General features: G+C 40.3%; 1 protein-coding gene across 1 annotated transcript; it reads left to right on the top strand.

Moving 5' to 3' along the window:
* Nucleotides 1-3789: 3789 nt before the first annotated feature.
* LOC147697844 (uncharacterized) lies at nucleotides 3790-4908 on the top strand. Its single transcript, XM_086933361.1, has one exon. The coding sequence runs from the start codon at nucleotides 3790-3792 to the stop codon at nucleotides 4906-4908; it is 1119 nt and encodes a 372-aa protein (XP_086789487.1).
* The last annotated feature ends 10279 nt before the right edge of the window (nucleotides 4909-15187 follow it).

Here is a 15187-nt window from a genome sequence, read left to right as displayed (position 1 = left end):
GCCAAAATGCTGTTAGTGCCGGGCATTCCAAAAACATATGAGTATCCGAAGCAGCAGTCAAGCCACATTTTGTACAAGACACTGACTGACCTCCTGCAAATTTAGAGAGTCTTAAAGGGGAATAGTACGCCCTATAGAGGGTGAAAATATGATTTCTACGAAGCCACGACGGCTTGACAATGCTCCACAGGAGCTCAAAAGAAGACTTCCAAAGAGATTGTAAGTTCAAATCCACCAGAACAGAACCCCATAATGACTCTGGCAAGACAAAGTCTCCATCTGCCTCCTCCATAATAAAGTTATACCAATTAGATATTTCTTTCTTTTCTGGACCTCTGTTTAGTAGATCGGAGATAAATGGACTATGTCCTCCAAGTTTAAACTTATTCTTATTAGCAGTCGATGCTTTATAAGCTGCAGTCCAACTATAGATCTGAATATATTTGAAGCATGAAAAGTTAGGGCCAACCTTGGCTTGCAAATGTTCCCATGAAAATAAATCTCCCTCGTAGAAAAGGTCCCCCCAAACTTCCATACCTGCCTCTCTCAGAGGAACTGCCAAGATGTCATCAAGCCAGGCAGGACTTTCAGGCAAGTCCCACAGCGGAGTTTTTTCACAAAAATAATTTACTTTTATGGATTTCATGATTTCAGCCCATGTTTGAGCAAAACCCTGTAGAGTCTTCAGTTTAATTTTTTTTAAAACTTAGGATTTGCAAACTTAAAAAGAAAACTAGAATGATTGATATTTTCCCCCTCCAACATAGCTGCATACATCAAGCCCACCCCCGAGGCTTCTGGATTCTTCAACAACATCCTTGAGTGGGATAATTGAAGGGCCCAAGCATAGATTTTTAAATCTGGAGCCGCCAAACCACCCTTATCACATCGCCGTCTTAGTTTCTTCCAAGCGATACGTGGAAGATGGTTATTCCAGATGAAAGATGAACCATTTGATTGAAATTTGGCTAAGATATTTTGATCAAAGTATAAAGGGATAGTATTAAATAAAAAATAAATTTTTGGCAGAATAGACATTTTAATAAGATTGACCCTACCTATTAGTGACAGGGGAAGATGTGACCAAGATTGGAGAAGCCTCCGGCAGTCTTTAAGCACTGTTATCATTCCAAATAAGCATTTCCATTTTGGCTGCGTTTATTTCATACCCCGACACTTGTCCTAAAGCATGAGCCAATTTCACTATAGCCGGGAGAGCCGTAGCGGCATCTGATGTTAGAATAAGTACGTCGTCGGCATATAGTGCCACCTTCCTCTTCCAGCCTTGATAATGAAAAGTTTTGATGGAGACCTCCTCCCTTAGATATTGCGCAAAAGGCTCAATGTAAAAATCGAAAAGCAAGGGGGAGAGCGGGCACCCCTGATGAGTTCCCCTAGTAATAGAAAAGGGGCTTGATAAATCGCCATTAATGAGAAGAGATGCAGAAGGATTACTGTACAACAAGCCAATCACCCTACGAAAACTTTCCCCCACTCCAAACTTGGCCAAGGCCTCCGACAGGTACACCCAATTGACCCTGTCGAAAGCCTTGGTCGCGTCCAGCGTTAGGGCCGCCAATGGAAGCCTATTGGATGTTGTGATATCTATGGCACCAATTAAATCGAAGGTCAATTCATATAATTGTCTGCCCTTTAAGAACCCCTTTTGATCCAAATGAAGGACAGACGGTGCGATATCGGCCAATCTTGATGATAAAACTGTGGTAAAGATTTTATAGTCCACATTCAGAATGGATATTGGCCTATACGACCCACACTCTTCCTTAGGTTTACCTGATTTTAAAATGAGGGTAATAGAGGCATTATCCCAAGATGCTGGGGGGGACATTCCTTCTAAAAGTATTCGATTAAACAGCTTTGTGAGGAAAGGTGCGATCTCTGAGTCTAAGAACTTGTATAACTCAGCCGGAAGGCCATCTGGTCCCGACACCTTCCCCTTCTTAGATTTCTTAATAGCTGATATCACCTCACTCTCTGTAATGGGACTATCCAAGTGTTGGGATTGTTCAAGAGAAAGGGAGGGTAGAGTAATATTATCCAACCAACTCTTGACAGACTCAACCGATATCACTTTGTCTTCTAGGTATATTACCTGGAAGAATTTCATAAATGCCTTCCTGATATCTTCATCTGAAGAGAGATTGATGTTACCCATTTTAATAGATGCAATGTTGTTCCTGACCTGATCTACTTTGGTCTTCCAAGCCAGCAGTTTGCCTGCACCTTCACTATATTCGAAGTGGGCTAATTTGCTGTCTTCCCATCTCTGTTGGACCCTCAAATTTAAGGTCGAAGCCAGACTACCTTTCAGAGTCACCAATTTGTTATGGAGAGGATCTAATATAGACCTCGAAGCTGTACTGTTTAGGTCAAGCTCATGTTGAACACGAGCCATATCTAATTCTATAGAAGAGATCATTTCATTATAACTCTTTCTCCGAAAGGCAACTTTGGCAACAACCAACCCTCTCAATGTTGCCTTAAATGAATCCCAAATAATTCTATCAGAGGCTGTACCATTATTGGACAAAAAGAAGTTGTGTGTCTCTGTCTTTAGGAACAAGATATCTGTCTCCCGCTTCGCGATGAAGAGTGCCTGTACATGGGGGCATGAGTGATCGTTTCGCGCACTCAGGAGAGCTTTCTTCGGTGAAATCTATGCTCAAATAGGAAAATAAACACGGATTGGTATTTTCCTCTCTTTCGTACAGATGGTGGTTTCCAGGCAGTGCAGCTGGCGATGCACGGGAGTTCTCTCTCTGTCTCCATGGCATTTTGGTCTCGGTTTTGGCCAGAGTGAGTGTGGAGACGAAGACGGCTGCAGACACGGCTACGGAGGTAGCAGGCGTTGCGGGGGGGACTGTGTGAACTCATCTGTTGCACGTAAGTCGGATTTTAATATATCAAGCTCCGGACTCTGTTGCTTTCAGAGTGGTTTTGTAAGAGGGAGTTTAGAAAGTGCAACTAAAACGTCTAGCACTTCTACTGCTCGTCTAGGGAGCAGCACCATAGCCCCTCCCTCTCCCAACGTCGAAAAGCGCTTAGAAGCAACAGCCACTCCATCTAGTCCGAGGATCTGTATAGCCGCCCTGGAGCTTAGGAAGAGTAAAAGATTGAAAAATCCCTTTTTACCCCGAAGGGTTACAGACTCAGAGCCTGAGAGACGTTCAGATGCAGTTACTGACATAAGTGCGGTCTCAGTCTTCAAGGGAGGTGTACAAGATCAGCCCCAATATCTACAAATCCCTGCTTCTGTTTCTGCTGTGGAGGGGTCTTTTGGGTATGAATTGGCTAATACTAGTTTTATTGACCAGTCACTGACAGAAAACACTCTAATTTTTTCTGATTCTGACATTAATGCTGACAGTGTCAAGGAGCACTTACAGGCCCCCTCAGATAAGAATACTCCAGGCACATCTGGCGCATTTAATACCACGGGCAGCTTACCTAATACTCCCAAAAGTGAGTCTAACCGAGGTCGAGGTCGTGGACGAAAAAAAGAAATTAGATCTAAATAAGGTCAGAATCCTAGAAGGGAGAACAGAAGCCGAGAAAGGGGTCAACATATCATCCAAGAGGAAAACTTCCTCTTTTTTAAACACTGAAATCAAGTCCAAAAACCCAATTGTGAAGAGTAAAACCAAAGCGAAGACCAAGGACTCAAAAGCACTACTCTCAGCAGGTTCCAAACTTACACCTTCACTCCGCGCCTATTTTAAAGCCATTCCACAGATTCTACACCTACCTGAAGGCTTAAACGGGCAAGACATGGCGTCAACCTCAGAGGGTAATTCCATACTTTTTGGCCAACCTGACATATCACTGGATACATCGTTATCTGGAGCTGAAAAGCGCCCGGGTCAAGTAATAGAAACGGCTGCAACTACTGATTTAGAAGTTTGCCCGCAAAGATCACTAGACCCAGAAAGAGAGTCAGGTCAATCGCTGTTTCAGTCTTCATCTACGCAGCAACTCAGTGAACCTCAAGATCCTACTATAGTTTATTCTGAAGTGGCTGAAAAATTAGATCCTACCGACTTCCATGGCGCGGCTGGGGGTCCAGATGAAGATGATTCTGTTAATTCTGTTCAACCTGATATTAACTCTTTATTGGTCCCTCCTTTAGCCTCTCAAGTTCCGATGACCGCAGCCTCTGTTCTAGAGATGTTTTCAGCTCTCACTCTGGAGATAAGGAAAGGATTTGCCGAATCATCTGCTAATCAACTAGAGTTCAAAAATGATTGTGAATCACTTGACAATAAAATCGAAGGTCTCACTATAAGAACTGGAGTGTTAGAAGAGACGGTTGGCGTTCATTCAGTCTACCTGCATCAGGCGAGGCAGGATATTAAGAAACTTACAAAGGAAGAGAGGATGGAGTCCCTTGAAAATAATGCGAGAAGGGGAAATATACGCATGTTGAATGTACCAGAAGGCTCTGAAGGGTCAGACATTAAACAATACATCGTCACATTATTGAAGGAAGCACTATCATTAGAATACACTCCTGCAGAGCTGTCTGTTGATATTCAGAGGGTACATAGAGACCCTTTTAAAATGAATCCACAGAGATCTAAACAGCGCAAAATTTTGGTTAATTTTCACACTTACGTCCTAAAGGAACGCATCCTAAATATGGCCTTGAAGCAAAAGTCTTTGTCTGGGAAAGGCTTTACTTTTTTGATAAGATCAGACCTGTCCCGAACAACACTCGAAAAGCAATGGGAATTTGGGAAGCGCTTGGACGCTTTCAGAAGATTGGGCGCAACAGCTCAGTTGATGTTTCCGGCAGCTCTTAAAGTAATGCACAATAACAAAATGTATAACACCAGGTCGGTGCAAGCTGCGGATGAGTTGTTAATGGATCTGGGTAAAGCGGCCTGTTAGGATTAATGTAAGACCTGTGTAACCAGTGTAACCAGTGTAACCAGTGAAGGAGCCACTAATGTTTTTGGGCTAATGAGCCGGAGGCTTTAATGTTAGGTCCCTTTTTCCCTAACTGCCTAAATAAGTCCTGTTGTTCAATCAAATCTGTTCAATCTTTCCATATTCCCAATTTGAGTATCAAGGGGCAGAGGCCCATATATTTATATGTACTAAAAAATGCACTAAATAAGCATTAGCTAAAAGTCTTATGGCTTTAGGCACATTTTTTTTTTTTTTTTAGAATTTTTGCACTCACTTAGGAATTTCTGCACTCACTTAGGGAAAGTCACTTCAATAGATAGCGGTTAGACTTTCTTGCAGGGGATCAACCGTTGGGGCACTATCTCCTGGACTTTGTTCCGGTTAGATAATGCAAGGGTTCTTCACGGGGGGGGGCTCTCACCTTGAGCGGGTGAGGGCGCAGGGGTGGCAAAAACATAAAAAAGTCCTCAATAACCTGTATAGTAGTTTTTGGAATGGTAACTCATACTTCACATATCTCATATATAACTGCTGGGCGCAAGTACTTAACATTACTAAAATTATCTCTTCTAGTATAACACTAATCATGGTGCTCTATCGTTTAAGAGATGAGTAGTATAGGTTTTCTTTCCTGGAACGTCAATGGCCTCCGCACCAAGCCCCGAGCTAGTAGAATTCTGCAATATCTGAAGGACTCGGATGCGCAGGTCATAGTGTTGCAGGAAACCCACCTTACGCATTCTGAACTCTTGGCAATAATTAAAAAGAATAGATGGATTGACTTTATGGTCTTTACCACACAAACTTCTCATACAAGAGGGGTTGCGATTATTTTCAAAAAAGGAGCTAAAGCTAAGCTAATCTCACAGGTAGTAGAATCTTCTGGCAGATGGGCTATAGCCTCAGTTCTAATGGCTGGGTGTTCAACTACAATAGTTGGCTATTATGGTCCGAATGAGGACGACCCCTCTTCATTGGAAACAATTTTTTTGCAGTTACTTTCTATTTCTGGACATATAATTTTAGCCGGCGACTTTAACATTGTGTTGGACCCCATCTTGGACAAGTCCCCTAATAATCGCTCCATGGTTTTGTCTGAAACTAGATCTTTTTTACTAGACGCTATGAGACAGCAAGGGTTTGTGGATGTTTGGCGACAAAGGTCAGGAAACCAACAGGGAGTTTCCTATAGGAATTTTAAATATCACCATAAGTCAAGTATTGACTATATCTTGATCACTCAAAGATTGGTCAATTCTGTTAAAACAATAGAATATCTCCCTTCGCATCTTTCAGATCACTCTGCGGTTAAATTGGTGGTGGGATTTGGTAGTAAAAAAAACCCGACTGTTTGGTCTTTTGATCGTTCCCTCCTCACCGAGACATAAGTACATTCTTATTCCAAGTGACTAGGTATCAATTTTACCCACACAATTCGGGCAGACTTGAGTAATTTATAGCATCCTCAAAGTCAGTCTTTCAAAAATTTCAAAGTATAGGACATGATAATCCAAATCCAAATGGTTCTCAAGAAAATTCATTTTCAATCGTTCGGAATATCGGGGGTTGGGCAGATATGATCCAGGGACCCCCAGTATGCAAGGGGAATTAGTCCCCCCTCTGCAAACATGCCAGTGGCCTACGTTGCAGAGAGGTGTAAAAAGGGGCATAGCCTCATTACACCTCTCTGCAACGCAGCCCCCTGGCGCATACTGGAGGCTCCTGGTGGGCTAGGTGGCCCCCAGGGACCCCCAGTATGCAAGGGGAATTAGTTCCCCCTCTGCAAATATGCCAGGGGGCTGCGTTGCAGAGAGGTGTAACAAGGGGCATAGCCTCACTACACCTCTGCAATGCAGCCCCCTGGCGCATACTGGAGGTTCCAGGTGGGCTAGGTGGCCCCCAGGGGCCCCCAGTATGCAAGGGAAATTAGTTCCCCCTCTTCAAACATGCACCGGGTTGTGTTGCAGAGAGGTGTAAAAAGGGGCATGGCTTCATTACACCTCTCTGCAATGCTGTCCTCTGGCGAATACTGGAGATTCCTGGTGGGCTTTCAGGTCTTATAGAGTTAGGAATTAGCATTAAAAAAACCTTTGAAATTAACTGAAAAAAACATAGGTTTCAGGCCTTATATAGTTAGGAATTAGCATTTAAAAACCTTGCAAATTCACTGAAAAAACATAGGTTTCAGGCCTTATATAGTTAGGAATTAGCATTTAAAAAAACCTTTGAAATTCACTGAAAAAACCATAGGTTTCAGGCCCTATATAGTTAGGAATTAGCATGTAAAAAAACCTTTAAAATTCACTCAAAAAACTATAAGTTTTAGGAGTGTTATAGTTATCTGGACATTTCACTCATGCAAAACCATTGAAATTGCTCCTATATAGTTGTACTAACTATATTTTGCGCACCCACAATCCACTGCTGATGATGTCACATATTACATCATTCATGACATGGTCAGTGACATCACTGATGACATCTCAAATGACATCACTGATGACATCACTGATGACATCATCCATGTGACAATCACATACACCTTTTCATACACTAGTAAAATCTTTCATCACTCTTTGTAAAATACAGAGTATCATATTTGAATCCATTGTTACAGCAATACAAGTATCTAAAAACCCTCTCAGTGATTCATAGATGTATACACACAACTAATCACTTACCTGTAGAATCACTCATACATGCTGTCAATGAACAATAGAACACTATCAAAAATACTTATACACCTAAATCGACATTACACACCAGCACACATCCTATTCACGTATGAAATCATCCTACTCACGTATGCAAACAATGGATCATACTTACATATTTACTTAGCTACACACTTATAAAAACAAAACTTCATCTATTCATTTAGATAGTAAGTCATACTTAGTGAATTATAAAATCATTATTACAAGTATAAAGTTATCCATACAGTCACTCACACAATCATTGAGTATTATGTATACTTATTTATATTCAACAACTGACAATTACACTGCCTTTTATTTTTCTAGTTTGTTGGACATGTACCATTGAAAAATATATTTGCTCATCACCACACCGATAAAGATATTCACTCACCCAAACAACTGTTAGAACATGTAGTTTTAACTTCATATATCTAGTGAATCAACAATTCACACATCTTTGGGCAGTCACACACCACCCACCAAACCACACACACATTCACTCTCCCATACAAATACTCAGTTAACTAATCAATAACTAATATAGCCTTTCACATAGCTAGTAACCAACTGGAGAACCAGTTTACACAACAACTGACAAAGTGATACAGATATTCAAACAGTTTAGTCACTATCCACTATATTTAGTGAGACACTATAAATTGATCAAGTAAACAGTCGATTACACTGCTACTAAATTCTCCATCTAAATATTTATTTTTATATATCCGCTCATTCTTCAATGCAAATTGCTATATATATAATGCATATTTAAATAACGAAGCAAACCACATTCACTGGATGATGTCATCAGTGATGTCATTTGAGATGTCCTCAGTGATGTCACTGACCATGTCATGAATGATGTGATATGTGACATCATCAGCAGTGGATTGCGGGTGCACGAAATATAGTTAGTACAACTAACTATATAGGAGCAATTTCAATGGTTTTGTATGAGTGAAATGTCCAGCTAACTATAACACCCCTAAAACTTATAGTTTTTTGAGTGAATTTTAAAGGTTTTTTAAATGCTAAATTCCTAACTATATAGGGCCTGAAACCTATGGTTTTTTCAGTGATTATATATATTACCTACTGGCGGTTGCCAGTAGGTAGTTATAGTTAGGACCTAGTTTCCATAGGAAATCCTCAACATTCTATTTGGAATAACTTTGGCCCTGGAGGAGGAATCTTTGCGAATTTCTCAAAGAAGATGGCTCGGTCCGCTGCGCTCCTTCCCTGAAAGTTTGGGGGGATTTGTCAAGTGGGGGCTGAGATAAAAGGGGGGTCCCCAAAACGTGTTTTCTCCATGTTATTTTCCATAGGACGTTTAGACACGGCTACAGGTCGAACGGCTGAATGGATTTATAAGAAATTTGGCAAAACTGTAGAGTCCGGTTCGCAGATTACGCTTTTTTTGGAATGGTGTAAATCCGTTCAGTAGTTGCTGAGAAAATTAAAGTTAAAGTCAATTCTATATCTATACACACGCACGGGTGCGCGCACTCAAGCGGCTACGCGTGAGCGGAATTTTTTTTTGCTGCGTGACGTCTGTTAACGTTCGATTCGAAGGAAATCAGGAAGTGTTGACCGCCATTTTGTCACTGCGAGTAAATATATTGTTCATTTCAAAGTGTTGGAACATGGAAAGGGGAGAAGGTAGAGATTGTCTTGCTGCGTAGGTTTTCTCAGGGTGTGCAGTAAGGCCCTTAAACGCGAATATATATATATATATATTTTTTTTTTTTTTAAGTTGCGGGGTGCGCGCACCCGGTCGCGCACACCTATTTACAAGAGTGTGAAAATGGAGATAAATCAGAAGTTTGAGTGCTTAGATATAAGGTGGCTCTGAAAAGAGCCCTTGTGTTAATTGAGTTTTTTCTGCATTTATAAGTAAGTACCGATGCAGAGCTTGATGTTGCAGAGGAAGATTCTGTTTCCCTCATCCGTGAAATGAACACCGTCTTTCCTATAGACGTCTTGCATGTGGTAACGCAAGTTGTTGTGGTAAATAGAACCCATGCTATAATCTCTGAGGAAAGCAGAAACAGATTTATTTACATGTCTCCTTGCTTTCTCAATTTGTGCACAATGTTGATTGGACCAATTCCATTTCTGTCTTTGGCATATATTGGAATATACCAAGGCAGTTCGAGGAAAAAGTGTCATCAATTGTCGAAAGGTGTCTTTTAGAAGCATTTCCAGACCTACACCAGTCAATGTGCCTAGATCGTTCCCACCACAGTGCACAATTATAAGGTCTGGTTCTGGGAGATGCATAAAAGTTTTCACCAATGGTATCAATTGGTGACATTTCAATCCTCTTTGGCCAATCCACGTTATCTGCACATTTGGTAAATCAAGGTTGGAAATTCGTCTGTTTGCTGCATATTTTCCACTCCAGTGAATATAGCTGTGTCCTAAAAGCCAAACCTTCATTTTCAAGGGATATTCAGTCGTACTCCGATGGGTTCTGGAAGTGGAATGGTAGTTAGAAGCTGAAAGTCAGGATAAAAAAGGATGAGGCTTGGTGTGGTTGAAAAAATAAAAATGATTGGTTGATTGTAATACCTGAACATTGAAGACTACATTGCATGTTAATGTTTATGTAAAACGAAAAGTACTATTGGGTGTGAAAAAAATGACATGTAACAGAGCTGTGGATTAGCAGGTGTTTCTGGAGGGAAAACAGTCTTCTTAGTTTGCTGTAGAACGTTGAGATATGAACTTTTGACCTGTGCCTTCAGCCAGGTGCAGAATGAGGTGTTACCATGGAAACAGCCAGAGATGGCAGTGGGTGATGGGTGACTTTTATGGGAAAACCAACTGAAATGTAAATTTGATTTCAAAATTTTGTGGGACGAAATATGATTGGCTGAAGAGACATATATGAGTCTGTATTGACTGGATATCTGTGCCATTGAATTTTGGTTGCAGTGATAGAAGCATAATTGAGAGTTCCGTCAAACGAATATCTGTTTTGTGACTGTCACTGTTGTACATCGTACAAAGCATTGGTAAAGGTAAGTCTTTAACAGTTTGTTTTGTCATGTACCGTAAAATATGGTTTAGTCACAAACATTGATTGATTTTCCTAGTAGTCTGACACTAAACTCATTTTTGGCTGTCATAATGTGTTGTATTTCTAAAACTATTTTTCCATTTAAATGTGAAATATGAATTATAAAATATGTTTAATATAGAGAGTAATTATTTGTGAGATTTTGAAGCCTTTATATATAATGAGAGAAGTTATTCATGAAGTGAAAAAATGATATTAGCAGAGAGACAGATAATGCAGATAGAGAGAGAAATGGTAAATTACATGTGATACCGTCATCAAAAAATGCTAATGGTTAATGAATTCGTAAACTTTCTGTCAGACGACAAATTACAGTGCGGTTTCTGGACGTGGCCTGCATTGGTGGGCGTAGGGTGAGAGGGGCAGGTGGTTGAGTGAGATAAAATGAAATGTTGGTATATTACATGTGATACCGTCTTGAAAAAGTGGTAATGCTTAATGAATTCCTAAAGTTTCTGTCAGACGACAAAATTACAGTGTGGTTTGTGGCCGTGGCCTGCACTGGTGGGGGTGGGGTGAGAGGGAAGGGGGAGGGGGCTAAAGTGGTAATGATTAAGGTATTCATAAAGTTTCTGTTAGACGACCAAATTATAGTGCGGTTTCTGGCCGTGGCCTGCATTGGTGGGCGTAGGGTGAGAAGGGTAGGTGGTCAAGTGAAATAAAATGAAAAGTTGGTACATTACATGTGATACTGTCTTGAAAAAGTGTTAATGCTTAATGAATTCTTAAAGTTTCTGTCAGACGACAAAATTACAGTGTGGTTTGTGGCCATGGCCTGCACTGGTGGGGGTGGGGTGAGAGGGAGGGGGCCAAAGTGGTAATGATTAAGGTATTCACAAAGTTTCTGTTAGACAACAAAATTATAGTGCGGTTTATGGCTGCGGCCTGCATTGGTGGGCGTAGGGTGGGAAGGGCAGGTGGTCGAGTGAAATAAAATGAAAAGTTGGTACATTACATGTGATACCGTCATGAAAAAGTGGTAACGCTTAATGAATTCTTAAACTTTCTGACAGACGACAAAATTACACTGTGGTTTGTGGCCGCAGCTTGCACTGGTGGGGTGAGAGGGGGAGGTGGTCGAGTAAAATAAAATGAAAAGTTCTGACCATGAGGTTGTACACAGATTTGTGCAGTAAATGTGTTCGTAAATTGAGGTACCAAACGGAGTATAAAAATATCTCTCTCACTCCTGCAGTTTGACTGCATCTTCATCTCCCTTCTGTTTTCCGTCTCCGTTGCCCTGTGTTATCTTATTGTGTGTGTGTCTGTCTGTGTCTGCCTTCAGTCCGGGCTGAGGAACTTTGCTTTGAAGGCACACACTATTAGTCCCATCAAAGTAATTGGAACGTTTTCTAAAAAATATTTATATAATTGCATTGCTTTTTTGAAGCGCTAGTGAATGTTTTCTTTCACAATTACCGCTCGGTTGCTTCCATAGAGCAGAGGGTATGTCGTATTTCACTACTTAGTGCCTCTGCATCTGCACTCTGCTCTCTGGTGGCTGGCGGAGAAGTGTTTGTTATTGTGGAGATGAAAGCGTGATAAGGAGTGAAATACGACATAGCGTCTGGTCTGTAGAAGCGGGGGAGCAGTAATTAAGTCTGAGTCAAGCGGAACTGCGGCGGTGCCTGGTAACAGTAATAAATTATTTTTTAACAGAGGTACAACTGTCTGCATGGTGCGCGACCTACTAAGAAAGAGTTCACGGGCCGTTATAGGCCTGCAGGTTCTAGTATGAGTAAGTGAGGTCGACAAAAGAAAATATTAAGTTAGTACAGCTGGAGTTACGTGGAACACATGAATACTGTTTTAGTATACAATCATTTCAGTTGAGATTATGGATTAAAAGAGAGAACGTGTATATTTGAAATGTTTATTCAGAAATGCACGGTTTTCAAGGCAAGTCCCTTATCTAATATGAGTACAGACATTGCAAAAAACAAAGTAATCGGTATAGTCACTAGTACATAGAATACAAGCGGTATAGTTGATGAAAAATGAATATGGTTTCGCAAAATGAATTGTACACTCTTATGAGGAAGTATATTATATTTTAATAAATGGAAGAAGGTCTCTGGCCTTTCAGTTTAGGAACGATACATGAAAATGCTAGTGGTTAGAAATCATCTCTTTATCAATCAGCTCTCTACATGCGAAGCACTATCAAGTTTGTGTTATGCTATTGTGTAAGGGAAAAAAAACTAGCCAAAAGCGACAAAATGGCGAGAGGTGCATGTATGTAATCTGTTGGATCGTTCGCAAATCAGTGTTGAGAAGAACTACTGTATTGAGATATCTTTTGAAGGTTGCAGTATTGCATTTGAAATACAGAACAAAAAACAATGGAAATATTATTGAAAGAATATATTTTTCTCTTATGTATTAAAAAATATTTTACTTTATGGAAAATTAAAGGAGCAGAGGTGTGTGAGGCGGAAATAAGCAGTTCAAAGGCGAAATGGCATTTACAGTTATAAAAAACTCATTCTATATTTACACATTAATCAGGGCACATGTAGCATATATTAGCGAGTTTTGCTCCGAGTACGTTTGAAATAACATAAGATAAGATATGCAATAGAATTGTTGAGATTGGAGTTTAATAAAAAATAAAGTTCAAAATCGAGTAGCTGAAGAAAAAAATTTAGTCCACATAAAAGACCAAAATTTAACCAGCACAAAATCATAATGTCCACTGTTAGTAAAGCCAATAGGTCTGTTCCTGTTAAAAAATATCCAAAAAAACGTGAAAAAGATAGGGAGCCAAATCGAAATGTGGACGTCAATGGCTTGCATAAGAGTTATCCTACCATTGTGTAGGCAAAGTAGGCAGCAACTGCTTCTTACAGGAAGTCACTGTTATCATCCGAAAACATGTCAGCTATCCAATTGAAAAGAGGAAAGCAGCATTCATGATCTGTTATTACCGGAGCCTCTATTACCATCAGAGGACAGCTCGGTGGGTTTTCAATGTAGCTGTCTGTCAGGAAATCTTGCGCCGCTGCGAATATATTCCAATGACCCAGAACTCCTTGTATCGCTGCAAAGGCCATAATCCCTCCGTTGCAACAAAGCTGTTCATGATCAATTAACGGATTCATGAGATGATTGTAATTCACTTCAGGAGGTACCAAGTTGCAGAGACATAAGTCCAGGGCCCACATGAAATCACAGCTCAGGCAATGAAATACAGGCTGCACACAGGTGAAATAGGAATATCGAAATGATAATCGATATGAAGCATTCAAAGTCGAGAGTGCTAAGATGCCGTAGTAGTCAAGCATCCTCTGGCGAAATAGTTCTAAGTGTTCCGGCTCATTTGCGAAGACAGGAGGGACATCCATTTTGAAATAAACAAGATGGGAACACAAACGTCGCAGCACTGCCAGTTCAACAGGAAGTCCACAGAAATAGGTCGCCGACTATGGAGTGAAGAGTAGCAGAATGACTTGATATAATTTCTGGCAGAGTAGTCACTAAACCATTGCTTAGTAGTTATAAAAAAAATAGCCTGTCTTGAAGTGGAGGATGCGTTAAAAATTAAGGGAGTCACTTCTGCAAATTGTAAAGGAAGGTCACTCTTTTATAACGAATGCTGTTGTCTGTGAATATTAGCTAACTGAAAGATATGTGTGTGAACAGATGCTACGCTAACTTGTATTTGTGACAATAAGGCTGTTGTTCATGTCTTGTGATTCAAGGTCGGTATTCGCTGCCAGATGGAAACATCAAGTTTCACATGCGTGGGGTAGATAAACTTTATTCTTAAAGGGAAGCAAATGCAGAGTGATTTTTACCGCGTAAGCTTTGTCGTTTAAAAAGTCATAGTGATTTTCATTAGATGTAAAAAAAAATATCACTGATGAAGAATGAAAAAAAATCGTCATAATAGCAGGCACTGGTGTATTTTTGAAAAGATATGCAACATTACAGGGATTCTAATTAAATAAAAAATGTAATTGAAAGTGTCTGCATGTGGATGACTAAATACATGTTTGAGTAAAGTTATTTGTATAAACATTTAGGGGTAGATTAACATGGTCCGTGTGGCACTTTTGCTTCACTTGTCATATGTTAACAGTGATGGCAAAGTGGCGTAAAGGGATTGTAAATCTGCCCGACTTTTTTTTGCCGTCTCAAAGGCATTTGTAAGTGAAAGGGAGCGATTTAGTTTTATTACTGTAGGAGGTAGTGAGCCGCTGCTATCCATTTATGTGAAGAAATTTATAGAACATAAAGAGTAAAAAAACAGAAAAGGTACACTAATTAATTTGTGCATTAGTCATGTTGCAGTTGTGGCTTCGGATTCTAAAAAGGGAAAAGTGTTTAGGCGTTTAATATGCAGCTTTGAAAAAAAAGCGTGTGTATGGTTTAAAAATGAAATGTAAAGGTTTAAAGCAGGAGTTTCCAAAGCGGTCCTGGAGGGCCAGATGCATGGTAGATTAAAAAAATCACTACATGTTTTTCAATGGGGTTA

This window comes from Lissotriton vulgaris, chromosome 8 (assembly GCF_964263255.1).
Source record: "Lissotriton vulgaris chromosome 8, aLisVul1.2, whole genome shotgun sequence".
Lineage (NCBI taxonomy): Eukaryota > Metazoa > Chordata > Amphibia > Caudata > Salamandridae > Lissotriton > Lissotriton vulgaris.
The sequence above is the reverse complement of the archived record's forward strand: the minus strand, read 5'-3'. Positions and strand labels throughout refer to the sequence as shown.